The sequence below is a fragment of the Gigantopelta aegis genome, chromosome 4, assembly GCF_016097555.1.
Source record: "Gigantopelta aegis isolate Gae_Host chromosome 4, Gae_host_genome, whole genome shotgun sequence".
In the NCBI taxonomy this organism is placed as follows: domain Eukaryota; kingdom Metazoa; phylum Mollusca; class Gastropoda; order Neomphalida; family Peltospiridae; genus Gigantopelta; species Gigantopelta aegis.
In genome coordinates, this window is record NC_054702.1 from 27,281,057 (window position 1) to 27,294,134 (window position 13,078).

Genomic DNA, 13,078 nt, shown 5'->3' on the forward strand with positions numbered 1-13,078 from the left:
CCCCCCCCCCCCCAAAAAAAAAAAATTAAAAAAAAAGCCACAAAAATCCCAAACCCAGCATGGTTAAAGACTTGTACCAAATGAAATTTGACAACCTAGCAGTTTTAGCCACGTTTTAGCAGTTAAACAGTCTTTAGAAAGATTTATTCAAATGTCTCTCCCATAGAAATTAAGAATTTTCAGCATTGTTGCTGCCTCACAGTTACATAGATGCATTGCTTAGCCATCTACGAGCATCTCACGTGGGAAGTGCACTTTAGTGATATTAAGTTAGTCATTCCACGGTGCTCTGCTTTGATAAGCTGTATTATGGCACATACATACTGACTTATTAAAGCCGCCCACCCTAGTCCCATCCAGCGAACATAAATTATAATTTGGTTAATCTACAAACCTGTAACACACTTAGATCACGTTTTTATCAAATGGAGTGAAAAAGCAGGTTTTATATCGATAAATACCATGGGAATCCCCATGTCCCAATTGCTTGAACTAATTTTGAAAGTTTGTATTCTGATATCACCAGTAAATGTCGCTCGAAGCACAACAATGCCTACGTCACGACAAATTTCACAGACTTGGGGTGCGTTCTTTTCACCTCTCCTGGACATGTTCCAACTGTTCTGTCCTGGTTGTATCCACTCTCCAGATATCGTAATACTTAGCAAAATTATTGGTTTTAAGGGTTTGTAACGTTTTGTATTGAGACACTTACTTGTCTGCACTTTATTGTTACTGAAAGTGTTCACGAACTGTGAAGAAAAATCTCACAAATGAACAACAACAAATCGGATGTTGATTGCGCGAACCGTGCTCGAGAAAACAAACCGAACCAAAATGATAACGGTCAGTTGGTATACCAACGTCTGTGACATTGAAATGGAAATATCCCCTCTAAAAATAGATTAGACCTTGTCTGCTCAACGTTTTTTTTTCTTTCTCAGAGGCCCGTGCCATTTTATGAAATACGAAAAATGCATTTTGTGGTATTACAAAAACCAGGATTACCAAAAAACACTTCAGGTGAATGGAAATGTATATTCTAAATAATAAACGGTAAGTAAAGTGCAATTTTATTTGTGAAAAAATGGGTTTAATAGCGAAAAACAACGCCGTAATGGTTAACGACTAGCCGTAACTAGGGTGTATTGTTTTTGCAAATAGTTTTTTTTTTTTTTTTGGGGGGGGGGGGGAATTAAAGAGTTAAATACCTACTAGTTTGAACGTTATTCTTGGAAATGTTCCCAAACTGTGAAGAAAAACCTCATAAGTGAACAAAGATCGGAGTTTGAAGCATAAGTAGTAGGAAACTACCGTTTCTGGGACACTTTCCCCCATTGGATTAACATAGGATAAACCGAGCCTCTCCCACCGAGCCCCCCGCGAGCCTCTCTGGCGAGAGGCGCTAAAAATAGATGGGGTTTCCCAATCGAGCTAAAAATAGAATGAGGTAACCCTCCTTGTGATGGCCACCCTTCGTGATGTACCCACCCATATGCTCCATTGCACCCCACTCAACCCCAAACCACATGTTCTAAACGACTAATGGGATGGCTAATGTGTGCAAAACGCAGACTGTGACAGAGACGAGTCGGTATGTTGAAGCCTGCGAGAGGCGCTAAAAATAGATGAGTGATAGAGACATGTCTGTACGCTTGTTGGAGCCCACGACAGGCGCTAAAAATAGCTCGGGTTTCCATAAGCTCAACATGAGGAAACTCTCCCTTCAGTGGACTTCGAGGTTATTTTCTACTATGCGATAGGGCCCCACTCACGTGTTAAACAGTTTAGAATGTATCGATGCCCTATTTGACAACACTGAATTAGATGCAACAAGAGATACAACAGGTTTGGACCTGTCTTCGTACCACAGACCGAGTAACAGCCAATCTGAACGTTTATGGTGGTGACGTCACTGGAAATCCCCATGCCTAAAACTGTGTATCAACAAAACATGTTTGGACTTGTCTCGTTACTTCGCGGATTTTTAGACGTGTTTCAACTTGTTGCGTTTTAGCAGCCGATGGGTATATAAAGGCTGGATTTCCCCCAAACAAGTCATTCAATCGCCGAAAAAGAAGCAAAAGGTCACGTTCAATTTTACTCGAGAAAAACAAAAGCCATCTGAAATGTGAGTATACACTTTAGAATAAACGAGTAATTTATATTTGTTTATTTATTTATTTAGCCTGTTTATTTATTTATTTATTCCCATTACCCATCGAGTTTACAAAGTGTAATCCAAATGGTGGAGGAATGACCGTGTAAAAATAAACAGCGATTTATAGCCGTGTTTCGGTGTTGTTTCCTGTGTGCTTCACGGAAGTCGACAGCGATTAACTAGGTCGTCGGAGCGAGAATTAGAACCAGGTTGTGATGCGGACGAATTCACATTTAACTGATTATAGTTTCTCCCTTATCGACGAAGTATTCATAAGTGTAGAATATGTCAGACTGTAGTATCGTTTAAATGATTTATAGATTGTAATTATTTTATGCTATAAGCATGGTGGAATTGAACACGTTTGAATGTGCGAGGTATAACGGTTTGGGATGTCTGTAACGGGTGATATATAACCATTTTTTATTTATTAAATTATTTTATTTATAGTATTAGTGTCAATACGATTTTACTGTGGTATTTACATATTAATTTAGCAGATGACAAATACTGCAAAAGTCCCAGGGCCATCCTAAGTGCGGGAGACAATTTAAAACACGCCTTCACCGCTCGGTGGTCATATTACAAATGATGGCGGTATGGCTATCGTGTAAATGAGCGAGTTTACTTTTGTAATAAATAAGGGGTGTCAGATAGTATTACAAATGTAGATTTAACACCACCAGACTATTTACAACGGGTTTCCACCCTATTTTTAAACTATTCCAAATGAAGGGTATATATAGGATAGTAGCTAAAATTATAAATCGAGACGAAACATTCTGTCAGTGAAATTATTTTATTGCAGTATGGAGGCCCAGACAAGTATGGAATATGGAAGAACAGCCAAAAGGCAGAGGCTCGAATACGGTTGTAGTGACTGTGGTCAAACCTTTGCACACAAACAAAGTTTAAACCGTCACAAGAAGACGGCCCATGGAAGTCCGAAGCTAACTTGCAGTCAATGCAAAATGACATTCACGAGAAGAGATAACCTGCATCGTCATTTGAAGACACATTTACAACAGGGGGGTGCTAATGAAAGTACTCCACGAGGGACATCTGCCACCGAACCAACACCCACTCAACAAGAACCTGTCGAGCCACCGTGTGACCTTCAAGCCCTAGGAGGCACTATGCAGGTTCATACCATCCCAGGAGAAGGTATACAGAAATACGACCCCATGACATTCCTGAAGGGAAAGTACGACGAGGTCAAGAAGGTGCTGAAGCAAGCCATCAAAGATCGAGGTGAGCTAAAGTGGTACCTGACCATCAAAGTAAAGATGAGCAGGCGGAAAGGTGAGGTGGTGGAAACGGTGGAACCCCATTTCAGAGGCAAGTGTCAAACGTCTCTTAAATTTGAAGACCCAGATGAAGGGATGAAGGAATCGATTAAAAAGATCTATACTTCTTTCATCGAATTTCAAAGGCAGGGTAGCAACTGGACGGTGGATAAGGTGGTAGACCTCACCATTCACATGGCTCGGTACCGACCCCTTCGAGGCTCGAGTTACACACCCCTCCCCATCAAATTGAGAGCTAAGCATGCCATCGTCAATGTTCAGAATCGGGACCAGAAGTGTTTCATGTGGTCGGTCCTGGCGGCATTATACCCCGTCAAACAACATGCAGAGCGGGTGGCTAAGTATGCTCAATACGTCAATCAACTTGACACCACTGGCATTTCTTTCCCCGTTAAACTGGTCGATATTCCCCGGTTTGAAAGGCAGAACAATATTTCTATCAACGTGTTCGGTTACGAAAAGGGAGACGTTTACCCACTCCACGTGACCAAACAACGTTTTGAAAGGCACGTGGACCTGCTGATGATCGCCAACAGTAAAAAGTCACATTTTTGCTGGATCAAGGACTTGAACCGGCTACTATTTGATCAGAAAAGCTATGGTCATCGCCATCATTATTGTCCTTACTGTCTACAGGGGTTCACAAAACAGAGAATTTTGGATGATCATCTTGTTTATTGTCAAACACATGGTCCGCAGAAGGTTGACATGCCCAAAGACGAAGACAAATGGCTATATTACAAGAATGTAAGAAAACAACTCAAAGTTCCCTACATCGTCTATGCTGATTTCGAATGCCTCCAAGTGCCTATTTCAAGATGTGAAAAAAGCCCAGAGTCATCCTCCACTGAGAAAATGACTAAACACGTCCCTTCTGGGTTTGCCTATAAAGTGGTTGGCTTGTCACCTGAACATTGCAAACCACTTGTCACCTATAGAGGATTAGATGCCACCGACAAATTTGTCGAGTGCATGGTCAAAGAACAAGAGGACATAGAAGAGAAATTTAAACAGTGTGAGCTAATGGTGATGACGGGACGAGATTGGCAATCATTCAAGACGGCCACGCAGTGTCACATATGTAAGGCGCCACTCGGTCCTAATCCAGTCAGGGACCACTGTCACATTACTGGAGAGTTTAGGGGTGCAACCCACAGTGAATGTAACCTCAACTACAAGTTTACTGGGCGCATTCCCGTTGTTTTCCATAACTTGAGAGGCTATGACAGTCATCTCATCATGCAGGCCATAGGAAAAATTCAGAGTAAACCCATCAGTTGCATTCCCAACAATATGGAAAAGTACATCTCCTTCAGTCTAGGGTGCATGGATTTTATCGATTCCTTTCAGTTTATGAACTTTTCCTTGGAGAAACTCGTAAGCAATCTGGCCAAGGAAGGACCTTCTAAGTTTGTCCACATGACTCAACATTTCGGCGCAGATCAACTGCCCCTTTTGTTGAGAAAGCAGGTCTACCCATACGAATACTTTGATTCTGAAGCTCGGTTCTTAGAGACCCAGCTCCCACCCAAAGAAGCCTTTCGAAGCTCCTTAACTGATGAAGACATAAGTGACGAGGACTATGCTCATGCCCAAGGAGTATGGGAGGAATTTCGCATCCGAGACCTCGGTCAGTACCACGATCTGTACGTTTCAACAGATGTTTTGGCTCTAGCAGACGTTTTTGAAAATTTCCGGGGTATCTGTTTGAACTATTATGGACTCGACCCAGCTCATTTCTACACGTCTCCAGGTCTGGCATGGCAGGCAGCCCTAAAGATGACTGGTGTGAAACTCGAACTTCTTACAGACATCGACATGCACCTCTTCATCGAAAAGGGACTTAGGGGTGGAATCTCCATGATATCCCATCGTCATGCCAAAGCTAACAACAACCAGGTCCCAAACCACGACCCTGATCTTCCCAATACCTATATTGCTTATCTAGATGCCAACAACCTTTATGGGTGGGCCATGTCACAAGCCCTTCCAGTGTCTGGGTTCCAGTGGCTAGATGATCCCCATATAGATGTGACCGAGGTACCCGATGATGCATCTGTAGGCTACATCTTAGAAGTCGACCTGGACTATCCCCAAGAACTACACGACCTCCATAACGAGTATCCTCTTGCTCCAGAGAAAATGACGGTGACTGAAGACATGCTATCTCCCTATGCTTCCCAGCTTCTGAAAGAGCTAGATATGAGTGGCATTTCAACAGAGAAACTGATCCCAAACTTGAGACAGAAGGAGAGATATGTAGTGCACTACCGAAATTTGAAATTGTATATCTCACTGGGCATGAAACTGACCAAGATCCATCGAGTGTTGGCCTTTGAACAAAGCCCATGGTTGAAGGCCTACATCGATTTCAATACAAACAGACGCAAATGTGCCCAAAACGATTTTGAAAAAGAGTTCTTCAAACTGATGAACAACTCTGTCTTTGGCAAGACGATGGAGAACCTGAGGAAGCACGTGGACGTGAAATTGGTTAACAATTCAAAACGCGCTCGCAAGTTCATTGCCAAACCCACTTTTCATGCCTTTCGCATTTTCAACAAAGATCTGGTGGCCATCCACATGCAGAAGCAACGGCTGATTTTGAACAGACCGATCTATGTGGGTTTCGCCATTCTGGACATTTCGAAAATCTTAATGTATGATTTTCACTATAACTACATCAAGTCCAAGTATGCATCCAAAGCTCAACTCCTGTTCACAGACACCGATTCGTTGTGTTACTACATCCAGACAGATGACATCTACCAAGACATGTTACAGGACTCCAATCTGTTTGACACTTCAGAGTATCCCACTGACCATGTTCTGTATAGTACCGTGAACAAGAAAGTATTGGGTAAAATGAAGGATGAGACTCATGGAATCCCTATCCAGGAGTTTGTGGGTTTGAAATCCAAAATGTATTCCCTCATTTTTGAGGAGAAAGGTGAGCTGGTGGAAAAGAAAACGGCCAAAGGGATCAAGAAGAGTGTCATCAAAAGCCACACAAAGCATGAACATTACAAACAGTGTCTCTTTGAAAGACGCATACACATGTCAAACATGACTCAGATCAGGAGCTATAGCCACCAACTGTACAACATCAAACTGAATAAGTTAGGGCTATCTCCCTTTGATGACAAAAGGTATCTATTGTCTGATGGCATAAGCAGTCTTGCCTATGGCCACTATCACATCTCAGCATAAAACATTAGGACCACCGGATAGTGTAGACTAAAAATGCCACCACCGTCATCTATATAAAGGGGCGACGTTCACGTCAACCTCATTTCGAGTCTGACCGTCGAGGTGTCAAGATGTATCAGAACACTTGTCCAGAATGTGGGAAGAACTTTTCCAGGAGAGACGTCATGTTGAGACACTTTCAGCATAAACATACTAATGACCTGCCACCACCACCGCCACCGCCGCCGCCGCCGCCGCCGCCGCCGCAGCTGCAGCAGCTGCCGTCGCTGTCACCAACTACCTTGCGTCATCCTTTCACCATGATCGTGTCGGGACCCACCTCGTGTGGTAAGACCTTTTTGGTGTTCAAACTGCTGAGAGATGGAAGAATTCACCCACCTCCCCAACGCATCATCTGGCTCTACAAACGATGGCAGCCTCTCTATGATACGATTAAATTGGTTGCTCGAGTGGAATTCGTTCGAGGCATACCTGGGGATCTTGAAAAAGATCATTATTTAGACCCCAGAGTCAGAAATCTCATCGTGTTGGACGACTTGATGTCTACAGCTGGAAAAGACCCACGCATCACCGACCTGTTCACCGAAGGAAGTCACCACCGAAACCTCTCCGTGATTGCCATCAACCAGAACCTCTATAACAGCAAGGATCCAACACAAAGAAGAAATTGTCATTACCTGGCACTTTTCAACAACCCCATCGACAAGCAACAAGTGATGACCTTGGCACGCCAGATGTACCCAGGAAATACCCAAACGTTCATGCATCCATATGAAGATGCCGTGAAAGAGCCATACGGTTATCTCTTTATCGATCTGAAGCCGTTGACACCCTCTACAGAAAGATTACGACCTAATGCTCTGGATCAAAAGGACGACACCCCTGGAGAAGAGCTGACAAAGTCTATAAAAGGGGAGAACAGTCAAGAGATGTTTCATTCTTATTCAGACCTTCAAAGTGAGCAGACGTGTGAAGAAGAGCTCCCAGAAATGTATTCTTGTGACGATTGTGGATTAGTGTTCCAAGACGTGCACGATTTGCAGAGACACGTGAAAACATGGTGTCCCGAAAATAGAGGGGAACCTCCTGCAAAGAGAGCTAGATACGAGGTGGAAGAAAGGCATGATGACACCCATGATGAGTGGGAAATGGCTGGACTGGATTATCTGTGGCAGCTAGTCTACAATTGTTATAAAGAGGATATGCGTGAAGACCGACAAAACTACTTGGATAAGGGAAAGTCTGAAGAATGGGTGGATCGAAAGATAGCCAAGTCATGGGAGCAGACATATTTCAATACATTGGCAAATGCATTGCTGTTCACTCGTTGCTTCTCTCGACCTTCTTTGATGAAACCGATTCTAGACAGAATCCACAAGATGGAAAGCACTGCCGAGTACACGACACTCAAAGACAAAATCAAACCACTCCTGAAGAGGGTGGCTGAAAAAGTTAGTTCTCACATTGACATACCAGATGAGGAATCAGACAGTGATGAATCTGAAAGTGAGGAAGAGGAATCAGACACCGAAGACTAGACTGTATATAAGGCGTCTCCTTTGCCAATAACTGTTATTGATGCTGAAACTACTGAAGTGTGAGGATCATGTGGGAAGATTACTTGAAAGACATTTATTATGATCCATCCAACCCGGCCAGTTTTTCTGGTCCAGACAAACTGTATAGATACGTCAGAAAAGCCGGGAAATACGTCATTAGCAAGAACAATATCAGAAAGTGGTTGCAAAAACAGGAGTCATACAGTTTACATCGTCCAGTCAGAAGAACGTTTTCCAGGAACAGAATCGTGGTCACAGGAATTGATGATCAGTGGTCGGCCGATCTCATGGACATGGTAAAGTTTGCACACTATAATCGTGGTTACACCTTTGTGTTGGTGGTAATCGATGTTTTCTCCAAATATCTGTGGTTGAGGCCCTTGAAAGACAAAAAAGGACTGACAGTGGCAAAAGCCTTAGAAGATGTATTCCAAGAAGGTAGACAACCCACTCGAATTCGCACAGATAGGGGTATGGAGTTTAGAGCAAAAGACATTCAAAGACTTCTTAAACAACGAAACATTCGGCATCTGCTCACCAACAACGAAACCAAGGCTGCAGTGGCAGAAAGAGTCTTAAAAACCATCAAGACCCGATTGTACAGATACTTCACATACAAACAGAACTATGAGTACGTCGATCATCTGCAGACATTTGCCAACAGCTATAATTCCACCTATCACAGAACCATTGGTATGGCTCCAGCCAAAGTGAGCCCAGGCAAGGAAACCAACATTTGGTGGAAAATGTATTGGCCAGAGAAAGATGTTAAAACAAAGAAGAAACGTTTCCAATTCAAGGTTGGAGATAAAGTGAGACTCTCACATCTGAGAAATGTATTCACTCGGGAATATGACGAGAAGTGGACAGGAGAAATCTTCACCATTAGCCAAACCCTATTACGTGGTGGACTACCTCTGTATCGAGTGAAGGACTATAATGGCGAAGAAATCCATGGCACTTTCTACCAGTCGGAGCTACAGAAAGTAGACGTCAAAGATGACGACCTGTGGAAAGTGGAAAAAATCCTAAACACGAGAGGTCGAGGGGTCAACAAACAGCACTATGTCAAGTGGTTGCACTGGCCCAAGAAGTTCAATTCCTGGATACGAGCCTCTGACGTTCAAGCTATTGAATAGAACAATCATTGTACATTGAAGATATTTTTTGCCCTTCAGGCCTATCGATGTAACCCTATGTGTGTCCATTTTATATATGTGTAGTAGTCTCTAGAGAGACCAGAGATTGTAATTAGAAATAAATGAAAACCAACCCAAACTTTCGCTAGCCCACACAAGTCCCGCTCGAATCGATGGACAGTTGGGAGGTATGGCACTGCGTTTTGTTTTTACTGTTAAATTAGTTAGAGTGGTTGAATCTGGAGTTCCCTATTTAACACTTGCTTGGGGGTCTATATCACATATGGGGAAAACAAAGTTAGTATATGAAGGGAAGGTTCTATTTTTAGCTTGGGGAACTCCGATCTATTTTTAGCGCCTGTCGTGGGCTCCAACAAGCGTACAGACATGTCTCTATCACTCATCTATTTTTAGCGCCTCTCGCAGGCTTCAACATACCGACTCGTCTCTGTCACAGTCTGCGTTTTGCACACATTAGCCATCCCATTAGTCGTTTAGAACATGTGGTTTTGGGGTTGAGTGGGGTGCAATGGAGCATATGGGTGGGTACATCACGAAGGGTGGCCATCACAAGGAGGGTTACCTCATTCTATTTTTAGCTCGATTGGGAAACCCCATCTATTTTTAGCGCCTCTCGCCAGAGAGGCTCGCGGGGGGCTCGGTGGGAGAGGCTCGGTTTATCCTATGTTAATCCAATGGGGGAAAGTGTCCCAGAAACGGTAGTTTCCTACTACCGTCAGGACCTTCTAATTAATGGATATGTAAAAGCACATTGATAAAACTGTATTTTGCCATAATGTGAAAGATTATACGGTAATTACATAATTCAAGACATTTAACGTTTTACAATGTCAAACTTAATGCGGTGACTATGAATACACCATTTGATACAAAACTCACCTTTACACAAGAACAGCAACAACATACAAATTCCATTGTTAAAAGCTAACATAATAATATGCGTTTTCTGAAACTGATACGTTCATTTCTTTTTTCAGATTTCGTGCTGATATTGGAACAGAACGGGACCATTATATCATACTTGATGTGAGGCTATCTGGTAAAAATATGGTTTTCAACAGCTTTGTGTCTAGAGCCTGGGGAATGGGATCGGGCACGTATGTCAAGATTGACATTTTCCCATTTACAGTTGATGTTCCCTTCGAGCTTAGGATAGCCTACCTGAACAGCACGTTTACGGTAATACTACTTTGTAATAAGTGTCTTCAATATAAGTATGTCAAGATGAATCTGGAATTAACTGGAATGGGTTCGAAGCGCTTCGTAACCGAATTTGGTGTAGCAATTAAATCATTGAAGTGGGCTGCTATGAATTGACTAGTATGGAAATTTCGTTGTGGACATATAAATTAGTATGCAGAATATCCCACAAATATCATTGGTATTACACATTAAAATAACGTTAAAAATGTCGAGAACATATCTTCTTCCACAGAGTTTGAAAAGTCAAGGAACATTAAACTAATTCTAAGTAGTGTCTGTTGTATAGTCACAGCCAGACTCATAGCCGCTAGTGAGACTACTCGGATATGGTTTTACTTATATGTGTTGTGACCGCAATCATTCCGGACAGTATTACATTGTCATAGTGAAACATTTAGAAATTATGGACGGGATTTAGCTAAGTCAGTTGAGTGCTCGCTTGAGGTGCTTGCGTCGCAGGATCGATCCACCTATGTGAAACCTTTCAACGGATTGTTTTGTTCTCGTTCCAACCAGTGCACCACAACTGGTTAAAGGCCGTGGTGTGTGCTTTCCTGTCTATGGGAAAACACATATAACATATCCTTTGCTGCATTAGGAAACATATAGTTGGTTTCCTCTGATGACTAAGTGTCAGAATTACCAAATATTTGACATCCAGTAGCGGATGATTTATTAATCAACGTGCTCTAGTGGTGTCGTTAAACAAAACAAACTGTTTTTATTTACCACTATATTCAAATGTAATTTACCTATTTAGCTGTTCATAACTTAGTCTTCAGTTAATTAGGGGCTAACAAGCAGACCAATTAGCGTCAAACTAAATTACAGAAATCAAGAAAGATATGGGTTTTAATTTTTACACACACACACACACATACACACCCTGCAGCTTAACAGCCAAGACCTAGAAACCATGGCAATTGCGTGGCAACTAATATACGTATTTTATATGCATTTCTTTTATATACTAGTACATGAAAGAGACACCCACGGACAGCTCTGCTGTTCGTAGACTCGAGGTTCTCAGTAGCAATGTCAAGCCTATAGGGAGACCTGTGTGTCATTCACCCACGAGCCGAGACCTATACCAGGCATAACAACAATTATTGTTCTCCTATGTGTTTGCGAGTTGGTGCAACAACACAAACAAATAACAAAATCTACAACCACAACAACACTTGCTCTCCTATGAGTTTACATACATCTTTCATCATGGATTAAGTGCATTTCTTCCTTTGTTAATGTTTTATCGGAAATAACTTTGATCATATAATATAAATTTGCAGAATAATTGATAGTCATCAAGTCAAATTGGATAAAGTATTTGAAGACTATTGTTGATTCCCTTAATTTTCGCTTAAACCCTTTATTCTGGAATACCAATGAGTCACATGGAATACGTTCTTGGTGAACATTATCATTTGGTAGGTGTTATACAAACTGGTGTTGGTACCGTTTGAGAAAAACAAAACAATATAGTGGCCATAGATAAACGGAAATTCAGCAACTGGAACAATATGGAATTTAGTAACACATAATTTTATAAATGGTGTCCTTTCGATATGTCTAGTTCATTATTTATCTATGACTATACTGTATAATGATAATTACATCCCTAAAATGAATATGATGTTCTTATAGTAGCAAAACTATGTCCAGAAGTGATCAGCGAAATGGTTATATATAGGGTATGTGTGAAAACCCAAGATTAATTCTCTGGTAACTATGTTGGCTATCATAGCAAGAATGAAAATAAGCCATATATTATACTTCTGTCAATAGGACCTTTAAGGATTATTTTATGTGGCGTTGTTGGTGTATGGTTAATCTAATGCATTACATTTTGTCAAAACCAACCACCGCTACTACTACTTATTATTACTACCATGTGTGTTCACTATAAAATTCATTACTGTGATTATTGCCATTTATGTTGTTATAACTGTTATTATTGGTCTTGTCATTACAGTTTTCTGAAAGCGGAACATTCATTTACAACTTCACAACTCCACATCCAGTGGAAATGGCTGATCGAGTGCTAATTCGTAATGATGTTTTTGTTCAAAAACTAAAATTGATATACTAAACAGTTCACACTTTCCATCGGTAAAGTGTCATAACTGTGACAAATTCATAACAGGAGGAACGATTCAATATTTTTAGCAATCAAAATGACTACAAAAATGTATTTGACATAAGAAAATTAAAACTTGTTAAATATATCCAGGTGTTATATATATTCAGATAGAATGGATTTATTAAAGATTATTGAAGCAGTATTGTTATATAGAGACACCCCAGCACGACAACTACATCGGCTATTGGATGTCAAATTATGGTAAAGGTCAGATAGAAAAAGGAAATATTTTATTTAACGACGCACTCAACACATTTTATTTACGGTTATGTGGCGTCGGACATATGGTTAAGGGCCACACATATATTGAGAGAGGAAACTCGCTGTCGCCACGTCAT

The 13,078-nt window shown here is 41.4% G+C and overlaps 1 protein-coding gene across 2 annotated transcripts; it reads left to right on the forward strand.

Moving 5' to 3' along the window:
• The first annotated feature begins 1,619 nt into the window (after positions 1 to 1,619).
• LOC121370296 lies at positions 1,620 to 12,825 on the forward strand. 2 transcript variants are annotated; one of them, XR_005957665.1, is made up of 3 exons: positions 1,620 to 2,131; positions 10,375 to 10,576; positions 12,573 to 12,825. XR_005957665.1 is itself a non-coding variant. In XM_041495434.1 (2 exons), the coding sequence occupies exon 2, from the start codon at positions 2,971 to 2,973 to the stop codon at positions 6,676 to 6,678; it is 3,708 nt and encodes a 1,235-aa protein (XP_041351368.1). In that variant the 5' UTR covers positions 1,651 to 2,131; position 2,970. The 2 variants fall into 2 exon arrangements, 1 of the variants encoding a protein (XP_041351368.1); XM_041495434.1 differs by lacking the exons at positions 10,375 to 10,576; positions 12,573 to 12,825 and adding an exon at positions 2,970 to 6,678 and having other exon boundaries at positions 1,651 to 2,131.
• Positions 12,826 to 13,078: the final 253 nt, after the last annotated feature.

What these genes read in the sequence shown, in the direction of transcription:
- LOC121370296 (XM_041495434.1), top strand. Translation starts at nt 2,971, where the DNA reads ATGGAGGCCCAGACAAGTATGGAATATGGAAGAACAGCCAAAAGGCAG.